Source organism: Rhinatrema bivittatum, chromosome 1 (genome assembly GCF_901001135.1).
Source record: "Rhinatrema bivittatum chromosome 1, aRhiBiv1.1, whole genome shotgun sequence".
Taxonomy (NCBI): domain Eukaryota; kingdom Metazoa; phylum Chordata; class Amphibia; order Gymnophiona; family Rhinatrematidae; genus Rhinatrema; species Rhinatrema bivittatum.
In genome coordinates, this window is record NC_042615.1 from 565,739,613 (window position 1) to 565,761,645 (window position 22,033).

Sequence of the window (22,033 nt, forward strand, 5' to 3'; positions counted from 1 at the left end):
GAAAATAGAGCAAAGAGGAACTTGGGAAGTAAGCTCATTGCAGTACCGAGATCATCAAGACATGGGATCTCTGGGTACTTTTCAGCTTGAAATCAGCATTCCTGATCTGCCAGTGGTCATGCCCTGTGGGGCTAGCTAATGATCAGGGGCGGTGCTAGCTTTTTTGCTGCCCTGTGTGAACAATCACTATGCTGCCCCTCCCCCCCCCCCCCCCCCCCACGCCGGTTCATTCAGTCTCTATCCTGGGCCCACGAAAAAAAAAAACCCCAGATCCCTCCAGCGATACAAACTCTAAAAACTGATACCACCCCCAACTCCTGGGTCTTCACTCCCTGCCCTGGAATCCATGGCCAGTGCAAGGGTATAAAATGCCCTAGGTGAACCTTATAGCCTTGCAGAACACACACCCCTTTCCCCAATCATCTTGGCCCACTCTACACACACAGTTATACATTTATAGCATCATTTTGCATGGAAAATATCAAAGTACAGTATTCTAAGATAAAAATATCACTTACATTTTATTTACATGCACTGCTGTGATGTCAACCAGAAATCCCTGCAAAAAAAAAAAAAACCAACACAAAAACCACTTGGAATCCATATGGTATTAGGCCTGTTGGTGTAGGCTTGACTCTCCAAAAGCCCTAAAACACTAATACACTTCCTATTAGGAGAATGCCTCACCTCAGTCACACATGCAGAATATAAACAGATTCTCACCAAATACAGAATAGAGCAACCATAAATTAGAAATACAAAAGCGCAGACAAAAACTGAACTGGAAACCACAAGAAGTCAAACTCTCTATGCAGTGCAACAACAAAAAACCAGAACCATCAGCATTCCTCAAACATCAAATAAAATCAATAAATATAATAAATACATAATCATAATAGTAAACATACTAATAATACTATTTCAAAAACAGATGACACATAAAAGATAAAATAATTAAAAAAAATCATATACATCAATAAAATATTTCAAAACAGCAGTTACATCAAATAACTCCCAAAAAATAAAACTAAAAAGAATTTTAAAAATTCATGCTCTCCATACTTGGGAACTTTTGACTTCTAGTCATCCTGAGATTGGGGTGGATCAGTGGGAGTGGGGTGCACAAACTTTCTCCTCTTTCTTATATACTGTATATACAGACACAAGCTCACACACAGTGCTTCTTTCTCTCACACACACCCAGGTGTCTCCAGCTCTTCTTTGATTTGGATCTGCTGGCAGGTTGGGCTCCACCTGCATCCCCATTTTCTCTCTCCCCCCCCCCCCTCCCAAGCAGACTCCCATCCACACACCCTCACCCACTCAAATTCCAGGCAGACTCCCATTCACACATCCTTACCCACTCAAATTCCAGGCAGACACCCATCCACACATACTCACCCACTCAAATTCCAGGCAGACTCCCATTTACACACTCTCACCCATCTCAAATAGTTTACTATTCTCATACATATGCCCCACCCATCCCAGGAAGGCTCCCATGCATGCACACACACATGCGTACACACCCATAACCAGGGAGTCTGCCATTTACATCCATCCTAAACTCTGGCAGGCAGACTTTTATTCACACACATCCCACCTTCCCAGGCAGGTTCCCATTCACACACATATTTATTTATTTATGCATCCATTTGACCTTTACTTGCAACCTTTCCTGCAACTGGTAATCCATCATAAAATAAATAGTGCTTTTCTACTTTTTCATCTACAGTTTTGATTTTTGCCATTTTTCTTGTTTCTGAATCATTCAGAACAAAGTCAGTCTCACAAATGGGACCAAACCCCGAAAAAATTCATCTTGTGTCTTTTCCCCAGGCAGGCAGGGTCCAAGGGGCCTCTTACTCTTCCTCCGCTGCTGCTGCTGCTGCTGCTGCTGCATGGAGATATATCTCTTTCATTGGGGAGAGCAGCCAGTCTGCGGCTCCTGTGTACTGGTATCGCGCTTTCACTTCTTTGTTCATCTTGTGCATCGCATAATGAGCACAGAGGAAGTGCTAGTACCACGAGTGTTGAATACTGCAAGGCTGACACATGAGAAGCTGCAGGATGGGCTTCCTCTTGTGCGCTGGGATGTTGCATGCAGGCCTCCTGCTGCTTCTACTGCCAGTGGGATGGGCTCCACCAGCAGCCATGTGGGTCATCTGCTTCTGCCGCTGGTGGGATCAGGTCCACCGGTGGCTGTGCAGGCCTCCTTCTGCTTCTGTCACCAGTGGGATCAGCTGCACTGGTGGCCACATGGGTCTCTCCCTGATCTCGATGCCATCTCCTCCCCTGGATGTGCTGCCCTATGCAATTGCACGGTTTGCACACCTGGTGGCGCTGGGCCTGCTAATGATCTACCTCTAGCACCCCCACCTTTTCTATGTCTAAACACAGGGCTCTGTAATAATCTAAATATCCAGCCTGCTAGGTGCCCTGCATAGCCTGCCTGACAGACCTGGTTGAGTGAATGTCTGCATTTCCACTAGGACTTCTAGATAATTACAGATTTTGCAGTTTGCTAGACGCTTAGCTGCTAGTTTGATTCTAGCATCCCAATGTGATCTAACTGGCTATCATTACCTTGTGTAGGTTGCCAGATATGCAAGTGCCTGTGTTTCTGCTAGGACTTCTAGGTAATTACTGAATATGCAGCTTGCCATACAGTCCCAGATTCCAATTGATTCTACCATCACAACCTGTCAGACAAAAATTCTGAACCTTGACTTCTCCCCAGAGACTGAGACTATGAACATTGCTTGTCCTGCTATCACAGATTTGCAGGAAACAAGGATTGAACTGTATTAATGAAGGTCAATCATATATTGGCTTGAATATAAACAGGCTATTTGTTCTATTGTAAATACTTGCAGCTACCTACCTATTCTTTGGGAACAGCAAACCAATGTGTGGAGTTTGATTTGCCAGAACTCTGAGTACATTGCTTCCCCTCTAGAGGATCTCGGAGATAATACCCCCTATCCATTTTCCCCAATATATGGACAAGAACCACTGAGTTCATCTAATTGTGGGCCAGGTACCAATTCTGGTCCATATTGCACTATTTTCATTGCTTAATCTGTACCTAATCTACACTTAACCTATACCCCGAGAAAATGATGGGCTATATTGGTTTCAGTAGGGGATAGTATAATATGGTAGTTGTACTTTTTAAGGCTGAGAGATGTCACAGAATGGCTTCTAGTGCTATCAAAGCCGAGATTGCAGTGAGTGCCTGCTCTTTTTCTTCATTCATTTTTGCTCTGTCTTTTTTCTAGCTCTTGGTTGAGTGGCTTATGTCTTTTGCTCCCTAATCATATAAATGGAAATTCCAATCCACTTTTCATATAACTCATATTATTGAAACATGTAACCGAAAATTTAATTGGCACTTTTTAGACAAATTATAAACCAAACCTGTTTACGTGCCTATTTGTAAACCGTTGTGATGGTGCATTATTAAATGACGGTATAGAAAAGTTTTTAAATAAATAAAAAAAGAAATAATGCAGAGATCAGTGGGGGCAAATTTTTTTCATTGACGAAGTATATTTTATACTCTGCTCCTAGGCTTAAGGCCTAGCTTCTTTTGGGAATAAGCCTTGGAGGAATTATGGGGACACCATCAAGGAGAATAGCCTGCCTTGGAAATGTCATCATTTATCTTAACTTCTGATGCAGAGTAAACTGATGTATTTGTTACAAATGAACTGTAATGAAATAGTTCCAGGAAAGAATTTCCTTTGCTGAAGAGTTTGCTGTGCTGCTAAGGATATTTTGTTTTTGCAGCTATCTTTATTTTTCTCTCTGGAGACCTGTGAAAGTGAAACTTGCATAAGTTATCTTGTTCTGAGTTTAATATACTTTGGCATCAAGTAATGGATTGATTTTTTTTTCCCCCCCCCAGGATTTGGGTTTACCTCACTTGGAGGCTGCCTGTAGGTTGATGTAAGTTTGAAGAAGTCAGGTTCTTTGGAGTATGCCAGTTCATCTACATAGGGGAAAGGTTGTCCTTATCCAGTAAAATAAACAACTCTATGCTTGGTCTACTACACCATTTGCTCATCTGTGCTTTTTTTTTTAACCTGCTGACCAGTACACAGGATTGGAACATCTTAGCACCTGGTTTTATTTTGTGTACCTTAGCTTGGGGTTACATAGAAGTCCATATTCATCCACTGGCCAGATTGCAAAGTTAGACAGATAAATTTATCCGGCTAACTCTGCTGAGATATTTAGCAGTACAGCAACACTGCTCAATATCCAGAGCTGTTTCTAAGTTTGCCAGATAAGTATATCTGGTTGCGTATTGTTCTGTATCTGGTGAAGTTAGCTGGATATCTGACTCCACCCAGACTGCCTCCACCTCTCCCCTGATTCATCTAGCTAACACTTTAGCCAGATAAAAAGTTAGCCAGCTAAGTCCCAGGCAGTGAGCACAGCCAGATAGCGAAATGGCACCATTTGTCTGGCTAAGTTCGAATTTACAATCTAATCAAGAACAAAATATTGCTCTTTCATTGTAGAAAAATTTTTTTTTACAATTTTTTCACATAGGTCATGTGTGAATGAAGGTATATTCAGAATTAAAACTTTAATTTCAAAACCTACACTCAACAATGGATCTGATGATTTTACATTAAGTCTTGTTTATCTAGTTTTGTTTAAAAATATTTTTAGGAAGCGCAGAAGGTTTCATATAGAGTGTAGGTGTCCCCACACCAAATGTTATTGGTTATAATCATTAACCTCCTGCCACTTCCATATATCGAATTTTTTTGAAGAAATTTTTTTTTTAAATTATTTTCTCAATATAGTTCTGGAATCTCAATGACGTCCAAGATGTAATTAATACTGCCCTTTAGGCGGAGAAAGTTAAAACTTTTAAATTGAAATTTGTGTTGACATTAAAGCGGGTACCTTCAGGTCTCTTTGGTGTTGGCTTCCTTAAAAGATGAAAATATTGTTGCGGTCCCGACCGCTTCCCTTCTGTTAGGGCTCCGGCTTCAGTGATCACCGCATTCCACCCGCTCCGGACCCCGGGGGCTCCTCTCACTCCACGTGGCGGCCGCCATTACGGGCCTGCTTCCCTTTGGTCCCGCCCACGCTGCTGACGTCATGCCCAAGTCCCGATATAACGGCGTTCAGACTCTCTCTCAACGCCTTGCAACGAGGTTCACAACTCCTTAGTTGTTCCCAGTTACGTTCCTGTTGATCTCCACGTTGCCTGCTTCTGACTCCAGTTTGCTTCTGACTCCGCTTCAGCTCGTTGCCTGCCTCAGACTCCGGTTTGCTTCTGACTCTGCTTCAGCTCGCTGCCTGCCACCGACTACGGTTTGCTTCCGACTCCGCTTCAGCCTGCAGCCAGCCCCTGACTCCAGTCTGCTTCTGACTCCGCTTCAGCCTGCAGCCAGCCCCTGACTCCGGTCTGCTTCCGACTCCGCTTCAGCCTGCAGCCAGCCTCTGACTCCGGTCTGCTTCCAACTCCGCTTCAGCCTACAGCCTGCTTCAGACTCCGGTTTGCTACAGACTCCGCAGCCGCCCGCTGCCCTGCCTTCAGCCGGTCCTCTGCCTTCTGGGTACCTTGGACTTCCTAGTCATTCTGCTTGCTCTGGTCCCGGCCTACGCCCATCTCAACCTCTGGACATTCCATAGACAGCTCCTAGTCCCAAGGACCCGGGACCCTACGGGCTCCTCCCGGGGGGGTCCCTGGTTCCTGGGTGAACCCGTCCAGCTTGTGGCTCCGCCCCCCGGCCTACTCTGTCTCCCTAGGTAGGCCGGCCCAAGGGTCCACTATCTTCTCCAGCAGCATCAAACTGCAACAAATATATCCCGACACGTTCGTGTTTCAGACCTGAGTCTTTCTTCAGGGGAATATCACCGTAGAAATCTCCAACTACTAAAATTGTTTACCTCACTGCAACGTTCACCACTTTGCATTACTCACTGCTCTGCTTTTTTGCCGCTCCATATCTCGGAACAGATGTCTCAGGACTTCTGCTGAATCCCGTGTCTAGCTCTACTACCTTTTAAATATCAAATTCGGTATACTTCTGGAGTCAACAGTAAGCGTTTCCGGTGCACACGCACTTATCAACTGTCTCTCCTTTTTAATTTTTAATTTTAGAACAGCCATGTCCACCTGTGCGGTGTTCTGCACTTGGGCTATTTATATGAGGGATGCCGTTCGTATAGCGTAATGCTTAATCGGACCTAACTGATAACTACCAAGGCTGTTCCTCGTCACACTGCCCGAGATTAGCGGACCTGGGGGGCGCTACCCTACATTGCACATCCTCCATTTTAACACAATACTTAAATCGGACCTGACCGAAAACTACCATAACTAATCCCCTATCATATTGCCCTGGATTGATGGACTTGGAGGGCACAATCCTGCACTGACGACCTCCATTTTGATGTGGGGGGCGGCACGGCTAGCTGTATCTTCACCGGAGTAAACTCACTGGCATAAACTTGGAAAATTTCAACAGACTGCAATAAAGCTGATGTTTACTTCAATAAAATGTTCAGATTTAACTCATCGTTCATCCCCTTGGGGTGTGATGATGATAATGTATGTATCTAAAACACCTCATGGTAGTTGAGTTTAGCTCTGATATCGCCTCCTCGAGGAGAGATCTTTAATTGCTCCAGAATTGTCCACTTAAATCATAGCATTGCTGAATTAATCTCCTTAAGGTGTTGGACCACAGGGGCAGTCATTTTTGCCGTGTTATATCTTGATTTATGTTCACCCAAACGTATTCTAATTGGACGTGTTGTCCATCCTATGTAAATCTGGGGACAGGGACACACTATAATGTAAACAACATTTCCTAGCGTGTAGCAGATGGACTCAGAACAAGTGCGTATAGTGTGCTCGTGCTAGCAGCTGGAGACGGATCTGACGTCAGCACGGGTACATATACCCCCACAGGAAGTGAAGCAACTTAGTAATTTCCGTCTCCAAAGCAGTTTGGAGCGCCTGCACGCTCGCTGAGCATGTTTTCCAATACTATTTTCTACTTTCTAATTTCTAAATTTCTAAGAAGATATCAGAAGACGAGCCCCGCACTCCTGCGGTGATACCCTCGGGTCCCTCCCCCAGTTGAGTTTCCCAAGGTGATTTCCACGATCCCTCGGAGGTCTACGCCTCGGTCCGGTGGCCGAACCGCGGCAGGGATCTAGCCCCCGAGCGAGGAGGGCTCGGGCATGGCTGAGAGGCGCCTCTGTCCCGGTGAGGACTTAGCCCCGAGCGAGATGAGTTCGGTGGCTTAGAGGCAGCGGGTGCACTTCCTCGAGTGCGGCGGTGAAGGTATTTCCCCTCTCCCACCGCAGCCGGAGACTGCCCGGGTTACAGTCGGGAAGCATCGAAGATCAGGTAAGGCGTACATCTCTTACTTTTTGGTCTCCGAGGTACGAGGATCGGCAGCTTTGCCGGCAGGCGGCACGCCGTGAAGGTCGCCATTTTGTCTGCCTTGTTCAGGTATTGAGTGCACACAGATAGGCGCACACGGATAGGCGCCTGTTGATAGGCGCACAACGCAGCATGTAGATTGCTAAGCGTACGCTATTGAGCTATTGTTAAGCGCATATTCTTCAGCGTATATTATTGAGCGCCTCTTATTGGGCGCATGTTATTGAGCGCATATTGCTGAGCGCATATTATTGAACGCATATTGCTGAGCGCATATTGTTGAGCGCATATTGCTGAACGCATATTGCTGAACGCATATTATTGAGCGCATATTATTGGCAGCATATTGCATAAGCGCCGGCGCCCTGCAGTCGCAACACGCGATGGAACACTTAAACGCCCCGGCGTCTCCAGAGGCGGCACCTCCTGCTTCCGGCGAGAAAGCTCTTGGCCTGTGCTCAGCATGCCATCTTAGAGCCACACAGAGCGAGGAGCCAGACTCCTTTCTGCCCAATGTGAGGAGGCCGTGGGAGCCTCGGGCCAGGACCAGTCTCAACCGAGGTTTACCGACAGTTCCCCAGGGGCCACCCCAGATCTAGCGGGCCGTCTCGAACAGCCAGGAATCCCGGGGGACCTGGTACCCCGACGGCTAGAGACCACTTCCATTTCCTGGGTGGACTTATTTAAGGGGAGCCACGCCTTTGTACAGATGCAGTCGGCTTCCCGTCCAGGCCCGGCTGACCCTGCCCCCGGACTCTCTCGCCCTTACCGTGGGCACCCGCCTCCGGGCGGTCTGGCTCATGTGGATCCTGATGTCTCAGAGGACGAGTCCGGACTCCCCGAGGAGGTGGAACTTCCCTCGGGGATAGAGCCATATCAGACTATGAGGCTGTTCTTCCCCAAGGAAGATCTCTCGGACCTGGTTTCTCAGTGCCTGATGGAGTTGGCTATTCCAGGCCCCAGTACCATGGAGGCATCCAATCAGAACCCCCTGCTGGAGGGTCTTCGTCCGACGACCCGCCATTTCCCCTTCCTGCAAGCGGCACAACAGCTGATCGATTTGGAGTGGAATGCGCCGGAGGCCTCATTCAAAGGGGGTTGGGCCCTGTCTGGCATGTACCCCCTGGAACCGGCAATCAAGGATATGCTGGCGTGCCCCAAGGTGGACGCCATAGTTAGCGCTGTGGTCAAGCGCACTACCATTCCAGTGGAGGGGGGGCGGCCCTCAAGGAGGCTCATGACCGACGCCTGGACGCCATCCTGAAACAAACCTTTGAGGTGGCAGCTCTGTCTCTGCGGATCGCAACCTGCTGCACAGTGGTGACGCGTTCCTGTTTGTCACAGGTCAGGAACAATGCCCCGGCAGCGGACATGGAGTCAGCTCTCTCGTTCCTCACAGATGCCGCCTCAGACCTAGTCTGTACGACAGCCAAGGGGGTACCATCCTCAGTAGCAGCCAGGAGGCAGCTCTGGATACGGAATTGGTCAGCCGATGCTCCTTCTAAGACACGCCTCACCAGAATGCCGTTCAAGGGTTCTCTTCTGTTCGGCAGCGACCTAGACAAACTGGCCAGCACATGGGGCGCCTCTCCAGTACCCCGATTGCCGGAAGACAGGTCAAAGAGGAGCCAGCGCACCTTTCCGAGGCCATCCAGAGGTGGAAGCTCCCAACGCTTCACTCCCTATAGGAGTCGCTACCAGGCGCCTTGTCCTCAGGGCAGGAACCAGTCCTTTCGAACCAAGCAGCACAAGAGGGGAGCCGGCTCGGGTTCAGGTCCCGGCCGTGCCTCACAATGAGAATCAGCCGATCCATCCAGGGGACGAAGCCATAGGGGGCAGGTTAACCCTCTTCTACCCCAGATGGGTCGCGATTACGTCGGACCAGTGGGTCCTCGCCATCATCCGAGAGGGGTATTATCTGGACTTTCATCACATCCCTCCGGACAGGTTTGTGGAATCTCCGTGTCCAATCCACAAGAAGGTGGCATTGGAAGCTACCCTGGCGAGGCTCATGTCCTTGAAAGCCATAATCCCAGTACCTGCTGGGGAAATGGATTCTGGGCACTATTCCATTTATTTCATGGTACCCAAGAAAGAGGGCACTTTCCGACCCGTCTTGGACCTCAAATCAGTCAACCGATACTTAAAGGTCCCGCGGTTTCGCATGGAAACTCTGCGCTCAGTCAAGACCGCAGTACAGCCAAGGGAATTCCTCACGGCCTTAGACTTGTCGGAAGCCTACCTGCATATCCCAATCCATCGGGATTATCAGCGCTACCTATGCTTCAAGGTTCTGGGACAGCACTTCCAATTCCGGGCTTTGCCCTTCGGGTTAGCCACGGCGCCGCGGACCTTCACCAAGGTGATCATAGTGGTAGCAGCGGCGCTCAGAAGGGAAGGAATCCTTGTCCATCCCTACCTAGACGATTGGCTGATCAGGGCGAAATCACGTCAGGAGAGCCATCGGGCAACCAACAGAGTGATCTCCCTTCTGGAAAGCCTGGGATGAGTAGACAACCTAAACAAGAGTTGCCTATAGCCTTCCCAATCACTGGAATACCTGGGAGTCCGGTTCGACACCCAGGCAGACAAAGTCAGCCTAACCACCAAGAGAAGGTTAAAGCTCCAGACGCGTCTACGTTCCTTGATGGGAGCCAGCCGGCCCACGGCTTGGGATTACCTGCAGGTTCTCGGTCTCATGGCATCCACCCTGGAGGTGGTACCATGGGCGCGGACCCATATGAGACCACTGCAATGCTCCCTCCTCTCTCGATGGAGCCCACGCTTCCGGAATTACTCCGTGCATCTACCTCTACCCGCCAGAGTGCGGACCCAGCTACGGTGGTGGTTGCGGTCCGACCACACGAGCAGGGGGTCGAAGATGTCCTCCCCCACGTGGACCACGCTTACCACAGATGCCAGCCTGAGCGGATGGGGAGCACACTGCGAAGAGCTCACCGCCCAAGGGCGGTGGAACAGAGAAGAGTCGGGGTGGAACATCAACCGCCTAGAGGCATGGGCAGTCCGGTTAGCCTGCCTGCGATTTGCTCACAGACTGCGGAACAGAGCAGTCAGAGTGATGTCAGACAACGCCACCACGGTGGCATACATCAACCGACAGGGTGGAACCAGAAGCCAACAGGTGTCCCGAGAGATAGCCCCGCTGATGGCTTGGGCAGAGGCGAATCTCCAGGACATCTCCGCCATCCACATTGCCGGAAGGGACAACACCACGGCAGACTTCCTCAGCAGGGAAAGCCTAAATCCGGGAGAATGGCAGCTGTCTCCCACAGCCTTCCAGATGATTGTGGATCAGTGGGGGACTCCGGACATGGACCTATTAGCAGACAGGTCCAATGCTCAAGTACCCAGATACTTCAGCCGCAAGCGAGATCCGTTCTCTCACGGGATCGACGCCCTGGTTCAGCCATGGCCTCCAGGGACCCTGCTATACGCCTTTCCGCCGTGGCCCCTGCTGGGCGCCCTTATACACAAGATTCAGAGGCACAGAGGCCTAGTTCTAGTGGCACCAGACTGGCCAAGAAGACCCTGGTACGCGGACATGAGAAGACTACTGACAGGGGAGCCCCTTCCCCTGCCCCCTCTCAGGGACCTGCTACATCAAGGTCCCATCCTCCACGAGGATCCGGCTCAGTTCTCTCTTACGGTCTGGCCTTTGAGAGGGCTAGACTGAAGAAAAGAGGTTACTCGGAGCCGGTGATAGATACACTCCTCTGAGCCCGCAAGTTTTCCACATCCCTCACCTACATAAGGATCTGGAGAGTATTTGAAGCCTGGTGCGACACTCATGGCACCAATCCACATGCAACCACAATCCCTATTGTTCTGGATTTCCTGCAGGATGGGCTTCAGAAGGGTCTCTCCCTAAGCTCCATCAAGGTTCAGGTGGCTGCGCTGTCTTGCTACGGTCCCAGGAGGGATGGCAAGACCATTGCCACGCACCCAGATGTTTCCTGCTTCCTGAAAGGAGTCAAGCACATTCGTCCGCCACTGAAGTGGCCAGTGCCCCTGTGGAACCTCAACATAGTTTTGGATTTCCTTGCGGGATCCCGCAAGGAAATCCATTAGTTAGTCTCTCCATTCACTCCATTAGTCTCTCCATCTCCATTAGTTAGTCTCTCCATTCACTAACTTTGAAGATGGTGTTCTTGCTGGCAGTGTGTTCAGCACGCCGCATCTCAGAGCTACAAGCGCTGTCCTGCCGTGATCCCTTTCTCAGGCTCACTCCAGAGGCTATCCATCTTCGCACTGTTCCCTCCTTCTTACCTAAAGTAGTCTCACAATTTCACCTCAACCAAACCATATCTTTGCCAACCACGGCGGGTTTGAAGAGGTCGGAAGAAGGGTGTTTGCTACTCCATCTCGACATCGGCAGATTGCTGCCCAGATACCTGGAAATGACAGAAGCAGTACGAAAGACAGACCATCTGTTCGTCCTTCACAGCGGGAAGAATCAAGGGGAAGCGGCCTCACGGCCCACCATCGCCCGCTGGATCAAAGAAGTTATCAGAGCGGCCTACATAGAGTCTGGGAAGTCACTGCCTCTGCAGGTCAAGGCTCATTCCACCAGAGCGCAGGCGGCCTCTTGGGCAGAATCTAGGATGCTGTCGCCCGCGAAGATATGTAAGGCGGCGACGTGGTCCTCTCTCCATACCTTCTCCAGATTTTACCGTCTGGATGTCCAGGCCAGGGAGGACACAGCATTTGCGAGGGCAGTCCTACGCGGTCCTCAGGCAGCCTCCCACCCAGTCCGGGAGTAGCTTTTGTACATTCCACTTGTTCTGAGTCCATCTGCTACACGCTAGGAAATGTAGAGATTACTTACCTGATAATTTTATTTATTTTATTTATTTATTTAAACAGTTTTATATACCGGCATTCGTCGTGGACATCATGTCGGTTCACAGTAAACGGTTAAGTTTGGAAATTACATTTTAACAGGGAGGTCAAAACTGGGAGAGGGGGTAACGATAGGCAGCTAAGAAAAGATAGGGTAAACAACGAACAAGGTACCTCACAGAGAGGAGATGGAGTAAAAAACATAGTTCCTCAATATGAGGAAATAGGGAGTAGACGTATTGTGGTCTACAATGGCACGGATTGGTGATTTATTAATCTGGGTAGGCTTGGTTGAACAACCATGTTTTCAATTTCTTTTTGAAGTTGTTCATACAGGGTTCGAGGCGTATGTCCGGCAGTAGTGTGTTCCAGTAAGTGGGGCCTGCAATCGTGAGAGCACGGTCACGTGTGGATGAGAGATGGGCTGTTTTTAAGGAAGGTACAAGTAGGGTTCCAGAATTTGCTGTTCTGGTGGGTCGACTGGACTTAGGAGTTGTAAAAGGGATGTCTAACCAGTTGGAGTTGTGCGTGTGGATTGCTTTGTGAATTATGGTGAGTGTTTTGTAGATAATGCGTGATGTTATAGGGAGCCAGTGTAAGTCTCTGAGGATGGGGGTGATGTGGTCATATTTGCGGGAGTTTGCAATGAGTCTCGCTGCAGCATGTTGTAGCATTTGTAGAGGTTTAATGGTGGAGTAGGGGAGTCCAATGAGTAGGGCATTGCAGTAGTCCAATTTGGATGTAATGGTGGCTTGGATGACTGTACGGAAATCATGGGTGTGTAGGAGAGGTCTAAGTTTTTTGAGCACATTAAGTTTGAAAAAGCAAGCTTTGAGTGTAGCGTTTACGAAGTTCTTCATACTTAATTGATGGTCAAGGATGACTCCCAGGTCTCTGACAAAGGGTTGTGTAGAGGGGAGGTTGATTTTAGAAGAATTAGGCAGGGGAGGGGACGCGGATGAGTGAGGGGAGATGAGTAGCAGCTCAGTTTTGTTTGTATTGATGGCCAGATGGAGATTAAGGAGCAGATGGAGATTGTATGCAGATGGACTCACCATCCCGCCCGGCTGCCAGTATACATGGGTTTCACCAATTCAAGGTAAGGCATGTCATTTCTTACACGAGAGCGTCCACTCTACCAGGTGTCGACGCCTTCCGGTTGGGAACGCTGGCGGTCTCCAGCTACTATCAATCGGTCCGGGGAATCCTGTTTCATTAATTAATTGATCGGTCAGTACACATATATCCATAACAGCTTTTGCAAGGAAGATTACTAAGTTGCTTCACTTCCTGTGGGGGGTCTATGTACCCGTGCTGACGTCAGATCCGTCTCCAACTGCTAGCACGAGCACACTATACCCACTTGTTCTGAGTCCATCTGCATACACTAAGGAAAAGGAGATTATCAGGTAAGTAATCTCTACATTATAGGAATTACAGTCCGTATTCAATCTTTTCCACACTTTGTATCTTGTCACTGGATCTTCCCATAATAATCCAGTGATCGTCTGTGAGCACCAACTACAATGACCACACCTTTGGTGGCCTGTAATTGTTTCTACTGTTGTTGATGTGTTCAATTGTGCATGAACTGTTTTGTCCCTGATATTCCTGCCCCTGGCCATAGCAAACATTGGAAGCTCTTTAAAAACATTGTGGAGAGAAAGTATATGCCAGTGCCATTTGATGGCGGTGATGATGGTTCCCACACAGGTTGATGGTGTCTTAACACACAGGTGTCTTGCTTCTTCTTTTTTCGGTTTATATCGTAGGAGGGCTTGTCGATCGCTGAATTTGGCTCTCTTGTATGCCCAGGTGATAGCTCTCTGAGGATACCCTCTTTCAAGGAATCTGCCTTCTAAGATCTTAGCTTGAGCCTCAAAATTCTTTTCTATGGAGCATATACGTTTAGCTCTAAAGTATTGGCTCACAGGGAGTCCCATTTTGAAATTGAGAGCATGATGACTTGAAAATCTTAACAAATTGTTACGATCCGTCGGTTTTCGATGGATGGTGGTATGAAATTCACCATCTCGTATATTGATGGCCACATCCAAAAATGTAACACTTTGTGTAGATACCTGTGCTGTAAATTCCAAATTGAAATCTACAGTGTTAATCCAAGTAAGGAACTCTTGCAACTGGGCGTCAGAGCCTTCCCATATGAAAAAGATGTCATCAATAAAGCGGTGCCAACACTTGATGTTTTTCCACCATTGTGATGTACTTATATAAGTATCTTCAAAATGTGATACATACAAGTTGGCTACTGCCGGCGCTAATGGAGAACTCATGGGGATACCATGGGTTTGATGGTAACAGTGTTCTCCAAACCAAAAAAAATTGTTGAACAATATGATTTCCACCAGTTCCATAAGGAAGCTGGATTTAATTCTTTGTGGCGTGCTTCGAACTTAGCCAGACAAATGGTGCCGAATATGGGCTTCAAAATGTTTACGAGTGAGGAAGGGTTAAGGCCCTATAATCACAATTGAGTATTGGCAATATGATTGGGGACATTTATTTTTCCTAAGATTTTCTGAGAATTTCTTAATGTAACTGCTTCATCTGCTAGTTTTGTATCATATGATTCAGCAGTAGCAAAAAATTAGTCTTCCTGATCCTGACTAGGATTACATATAATTCAATTCAATGCAATTATATGGTGGCATACTCAGCCTTGCACATTTGGCATCAAGAGAGGGAAGATATTACTTTCTGTCAAGATAACATAAAACATGAATGTCTCCATAAATTAAAATGTAGCCACTTGCTTCAGGAGGGAATGCCTGGCTTTAGAATTTGGAATTTGTTAGGTCAGGCAGTTGTAGTGGACCTCAGATAAGGACTAACTTTAAAGGAAATATTCCTCTCTGTGCCCACTTGTCCAAGTCCTGTAATGCAGAATAATTGTAGACTACTCTGCCAGAATAGTTTGAGGTTGGCCTGACTTTATTCATGAGGCAGTTGTTAAACAGGCTGCACTACAAAGAAAAAAAATAAATTGTTACAGTTCTGTTTCTAAGAATGTGCTTTCATTTGAAACAAAATAGGACATTTCAATGTTTTGAAAATGAAATGAAAGAAAAATGACAAATTTAATTTGTGGTTTTTCTTTTCCTATTAAACCTAGCAGCTGGACTAGCTGAAAATCCTGTGCCTTACACTTAAAAATAAAGCCCCCAGGGTTCATTCCCCAACCCCTGAATCCCTCTTACCCCATCTGTGGTTGAATTGGGCAGTAGTGATCCCCAGTCATTCCTGTCCCACCAGTGATGTTTTTCAACATTGGTGGTGGTGATCCCAAGGCTGGCACCATCGTATTGTACAGCAGAGATTCAAAATGGCACCAATCTCAGGTCTTCTGATACCATTTTCTGTTACTGCACTGGTGGGGGCAAGGGTGATCAGGGATAGCTCCTGTTCCATGAAGACCACAAAAATGGAGTAAATGTCTGGGGGTATTGGGAGAGAACCTGGATGTTTTTTGTTTTGTTTTGTTTTTTTTGTGGTGGGCCAGGCTTGACTTTTTTTTTTTAATTGTATTGTCACTCATCTGAACTGGCTTTGTTGGCATGTGGTGAAGGCCATTGTCATCATTAATCTATCCAAAGGCAACTGCAGACATTCTGATGCTTCAACATGATTATCACCATGCCATTCCTGCACCAATACTACAGTATTCCTTAGAGGAGGACTGGTCAGCTGCCATTGTCCTTCTGACCCTGAGCCGGAAGATTTCTCATCCTGCCTTCGATGGGATGGATATGCCAGGGCTAGCTAAGGCATTTTCTAATACAGGTTTCCTCTTTGGGACATGGATTTCAAATTGTAGGTGATACCTTTTTATAGGATTCACTTAATACATCTGTGACAAGCTTTCAAGAGTTATTCTCTTATTCTCTCTTTGTCAGGCCAGTGAAAAAATAGTGCTAAGAGGGATTTATGACCCCTTAGCTTTAATGCCGTAACCTTTTTGGGATTTCAAAGCATTTGAGGCAGTTGGTTTATGGAGCCAGAGACTCAGCCTACAGTTGTATTTTCCTGTATAATGCTTGTGCGATTGCACTTTAACTTAACATACTTTCACGCAGACAACATGCCTCAGGGGTCTAACTTATTTAACTGTGGTCACCACTGTCTAAAAGTATGAGAAGGATATGCATTTTCTGTGAAGTTTCCTGTGGATTGGATTTATAGTGACTTTTCTCTCTGCAAACATAATAGACCTCTTTTGGAACCTCAGCTAATGAATTTGTCTGAATTTATTGCCTGAGGTTGATTGACCAATGGGAGTTTAAGGGTGGTTTCTTTTGATAAATTCTTAGTTTAGTTTATTGTTTCTTTTGACATACCATCTTGCTATACTAATCAAAGCAGTTCGCAGATATTATAAAAACATAAAATCATTCCATACATCAAATCAAATGCATACATAACATTCATAGAATTAGTTTTACCCTGCTGGTAAAGAACCCTGACTACTAAGAACCCTAGAACCTGTATCAAGGAATTTCAATTTATCCTAACACTGCTCACATGTTTAATATGAGAGGGCGAAAAACAGTTAGTGTCAAATTTTTGGATCTTAAAAGCATCTTGGAGGTAAGCTTTTAAATGAGACTTGAATTCTGCCAGAAAGACAAAAGACACACCAACTCAGAAAGGCCATCGCAGTCACATGATGATGCAAGACAAAAAACGCAGAGTCTGGAAAGAACAAAGGAGAAGAGCACGGATAAGAGCTGCTTGCCTGATGAAGGAAAGTCCATGGGGGGAGGGATGAAAGAGGAAAGATGAGGAGGTGCTGCAAGGTCTATTCACTTGTAGGTGAGTGTCATAGGTTGCCACCTTGGCCTTGCATAACCCACTGACAGTTCTCTGGAACACATCGCAAGGAAACAGTCACTTGCAGTAAAAACAGCTACTATTTCAGATATCAGTGTTCACACAGGTTTCAAAACTTTTGAGACACCAGTATCACCCCATTAAGCTACTTAGCACTGTGACATAGGCTAGCCCAATACCTATGACCACATATAAACTACTTTTCCCAACAGTATCTTGTTGAAGATTCCCAATCCCTATCCCATTGGCTGTGACATCTGCTACTGCATGTATGCCTTCTCTCCTGGCTGTGTCTGATTCTCCTTCTCCCCCCTGTGTCATTCTGGCTGCAGACAGAGCTTAAGAACTTTGCTGATTATATTGCAGTCTCTAAATCAGTCTCAACTGTGTCTTCCAATCAACACCACATGTTCCCTGGCTGCTGGCTGGATCCTGATTATAGGTTTTGATTTATTTGTTTTCGGTCTTAAGAGTGGGTCTTAGAGTGCCCACCTATCAGATGTGGTTCCGTTATTAGTGTGCCAAAAGGCATAGGCATTCCTTCACTCCCCCAGGAGGGGGAGCTGAAGAGTTCCCGAGGATGAAGATCTATGTGGGCAGGCTGGCCTTCGGCAGCCATGCCCTGAAAACAGGACATGGCTACAAATAGGCCAGTTTAATTATCTGCTTAGGACTACAATTCCCAGCAGCCTTGTGCTTCCTGTTCCATTTGGCATTACAGTCCCCTAGCCAACTCTTATTCATTTTTTTCCCCTTTTGAAACAGTATTCTCTGTGGACCTGCCATAAGAGCTCCTTCTGTCTACTGGAGTTTCTAGTTATCTTGTCATTACAGGTGCTTCAGCACATGCAAAGCCCCAGTTTCATTATAGTGAGGAAAAAAAAGTTTGAATTAAATGTTGAAGCAGACGGGGGCCACAATAAGAGAAAGGCAAGATCGTGAAGGTATGATAGAGACATTTAAAATACCTCTAAGGTTTCCATACACAGGAGACAGGGCTCTTTCAACAGAAAGGAGCAAAGAGTCATGGGATGAAAGTGAGAGGGGATAGATTCAGGAGTATTCTAAGGAAATATTTCTTTACAGAAAGCATGGTGTGTACATGGAACTGTCTCCCACTGCAGGTTGTGGAGACAAGGACAGTATCTGAATTGAAGAAAGCATGGGGCAAGCACAAGGGTAGGGAGTGGTAGGGATTATAATGCTGAGTAATTGTTCTGGATGGACTGACTAAATAAGTCATGTTATCATTTCCAGCTGTCATGTTTCTATGGTAATAAAACTTGAGAAAGAAAACTTAACCATATTATTCTATTTTCACATGCTCCAATAAAATATTATGAATATTACTCCCCTAAATACTACCCTATGTAAAGAATTGTGAAAAATATGATCTTCAAATTTCAAATAGTTTTGTAAACATTCCACACAATTATTCACCATGGACTTTAATGGGACAAATTCCACTGTTGTGTTGGCTGTAGTCAGGGAACACCTCCTCAGGAGCAGGACCACAGGGCTGGACTGGGGTTTATTTTCTGCCTAGCCAGCTCTCTCTCCCCTGCAGGTTGAGTCCTTGGGTTCTGGGGGACTGTAGGGCTTGACTTCAGAGACAGAACTTCATGGTAAGAGTCTGGGCAGGCTTGACAAGGCTGGGTGAGACTGGACAGGCTGGGAGAGGCAGATCAGGCACAAACTGGAACTGAAGTCAGGCACAGACTGGACCTTATGGGCAGAGACAGGCTGGAAGCAGAGGACTGGATACTGGAACTGGCGAGAAGCTGAGAACTGGAGGCTGCAGCAGGCTAGACGAGGCTGGGCAGACTGGACAGGATATTAAGCAGGAACTTGGACTAGATACAGATACAAGCTGGGCAGGATACTGAGTAGGGACCGGGGCTAGATATAGACACAGACTGGGACAAGGCAAGGAATGAATACCAGGAACTGGACTGGACTAGGCAGGGCAGGGCAAGATTATACAAGGGCAAGACTAGACAAGGCAGACTAGGACAGGACCAGACAAAATCCAGACAAAGATAACAGAAAACACTTGAGGCCTGAAGGCCACTAGGTAAGGAGAGGCCTGGCTAAGCCACAAGGCAAGACACAAGGTGAGAGGAGGCCCGGATGCCACAAGACAAGAAAAGGCCTGAGTAGGCCACAAAGCAAAGTATAAGGCAAAAGCAGACCCAGAGGCCACAAGGCATGAAACATAGTAAGCATAGCCAGGTCAGAGAGCCAAGAGTGACTCCATGAAGAGGCATCAATGGACTGGACCAGGCTAGCTTAAGTAGTGTAGGAACTGCTAAGTCAGGTAGTCAGTGAGGAGGCGGTTCAGATAGCTAGGAGCAGAGCTTGTTTGAAAGACTCTCCGGTGGAAAGGTGTTATTGCAGGTAGAAGCAGGGCATGGTGAAACGGCATGGCAGGAGAACCCTTGACATCCACATAAAGGTAAAAAATGTCAAAATTCCCCATTTCCACAACCTATAGCCACTTTAAAAAAAAAAAAAAAGGAGAGGTGGTGGTGCAGGAGGGAAGAAGGTTGTAAATGGAGTGAAAAGGGTGAAGCTGTAAATATTTTACCTGTTTTTTTTTTTTTTTCCAACAATTTTCCCATTAGATTTCATGGCAAAACGTTTTATGGTGGTAAATATATTTTGCATAATGTTCTGCACATGTGGAAAATCTAGTTAGCAACATTGTTGTTGCTGGCAATTCTTTCACATCTCTTTACTCCACTGTGCTTCAGCACACTTTCATTATTCCTGTGGAAGTTTGCTTCTGATTTTCTCTAGTTACCTGCTATAGTCATTTTTACTTAACAGAAGTGGATCTCTTAAATCTACTAACATCGATATTTCAGTAGGTATTGTACTCAGCCAAGGGCTATCCTTTTCTTGAGCAGTGAACTCTGTTTTTGCCTTTTTCCAGGAGTCTTGTAGTCACTATTTGCTTAGCACTGTCTAGTGCAATACTAGTAATCTTATTGGTCTTGGAGTAAACTGGAGTCTTCGTAGATGTACCCCCGCTACTGTTGGGCAGTGACTCTCCCGCTAAGGTGGCTATTAGAATATGAGCTTTCTGTTGTTTGTGGATCTAGATCCACTAGATCCACAAAAAAGGGGGCTATGAGGGGAAAATTTGCCCTCCTTCCTGTTGGGTCTTCCAATGAAAGGAGCCAAGGGGACTGAAACCCATCCAACCTGTCTCCCAGAAGTGGAGAGGGAAGGCAGGGTCTTTAAAAGTATAATTCAATGTTAAATTGAAGAAAATATTTTCTTTAACATTTTTGTTCATCAAGCAAGTAGTGCTGTTTTACAATAGTGAATAACCATAAAGAACCTTTTTCTCTTATCTCTTTTCCTCCTAGGATTCTTATTCCCCGTCTGATACCAGTACCTGCTAATATGGAACTCTCATCTGTTATATATATGTGTATATATATCTTTATCTCTGAGTAGTAAAGTTTGGTCCAATTGAAATAATGAGAATGTAAAGCAGATATTTGTTTAAGAGCATATGATTCTTTCCTTATGCTCCACTTCACAGGTGTTCCAGTGCATTTCTTTGCAGCTGATAAAGGTAAGTACGTCTTTTGTATATGTTCCTTTCTTTCTTGATGTTTCTTAAGTTGGTCTGAGTCCTTTAACACTGTTGCTTTTCTCCTCTCTCTCTCTCCTTTGCTTTCACTGTGTGTATCTCTGTAGCTCTTGCTTTCTTGTTCAGTCTACCTAGACACTTAGGGCCTGGTTTTTAAAAGCATTTACTCGAGTAAGTGGGCTTTTGAAAATTGCTGCAATATATGCCATTGAATTATCCCTAAGATTTACTCGCGTAAGTGCACTTTACTACACTAAATGGCTTTTGAAAATTGCTACGATATTATGTTACATTTACGCGCGTAACTCCTTTGAAAATTACCCCCATAGTGTTTGTGTTGAGTGTATACACTTAGCTCTTCCAAATGGAGTCCAGTGTTGCTGGGTCTCCTCACGCTGTAGTGCCTTGATGAAGCTTTGCCTCTGGATCTTTGAGTGCGCTGTCTGTAGTTCAGTTCTCCCAGCCGTCTCCTTCTCCGTCACAAGTTTCCTGTCTTTAAATAACATAAAACATGTGTTCCCTAATGCTCTGTTGAGTCCCCCCTCTTTCAAGATGTGCTCCTTGTGTTGCTACATGTGGTGTTTTCTCCATCTAATTGAACTTGTTCTAGCTTAGTGGAGAAATAAAAAAAAAATAAGGAAGGGACCCAGCCCTGGCTAACAGAGGGAGTCAGTAATCTCTTATTCACTCCTGTGTTTTCTTGCATACACTATTACACTCTTCTCCTATCGCACTCTTTCTGCACTTAATTTTTGTGGTTCAGAATAGAAGCGAGTTCCAGGATAGATATATTTCATTCAGAGATATATGAATATCCCACTGCCCTTCCCTTTCTTTTCTCATGCACACCTTTCTGTTGTTTCTGTTATTCAGATGTTCAGGGCTGTCTCAGAGTTTTAATTATTCTTAATAGTAGCTATCCTGGCTAGGAATAAGGAGATAGCAGTTAAGTCTCCCTCTCCAAGACAAATGTCCTTGATGTCAGTTTTTCAAACTGTCCTATGCACTTCACTGACTTCTCCTCAGATATTTTCACAATCTAGGCAGGTTTTCCTTGAAGTTATCCATAGGACCCCCCTCTAGCACTTTTCTTCTGTTCAGGGATTTTCTTTCATTTTAAAATAACCACTCTGATAAAGTGAACATTACCACCAGCCATTGGCTGTACTTTCTTGCTCTCACTCAGTTTACTTACCCCTCTGACTGAGCTCAGGGTTAAGCAGGCGCTTAAAACAACCAGCTGAATGAGCCCGGAAAGTGTACGGTAAATAACTCATAAAGGGTACACAATCAAATCA

The 22,033-nt window shown here is 46.1% G+C and overlaps 1 protein-coding gene across 1 annotated transcript in view; it reads left to right on the forward strand.

The window, feature by feature from the left end:
• Window positions 1-22,033, forward strand: part of AGTPBP1 (ATP/GTP binding protein 1) — a 567,598-nt gene that overhangs the window by 537,589 nt on the left and 7,976 nt on the right. The window contains exon 27 of the mRNA XM_029617286.1: window positions 20,685-20,717. Within this exon, the coding sequence (XP_029473146.1) occupies window positions 20,685-20,712 (28 nt within the window). The 3' untranslated portion in view covers window positions 20,713-20,717. The remainder of the gene's footprint in view (window positions 1-20,684; window positions 20,718-22,033) is intronic.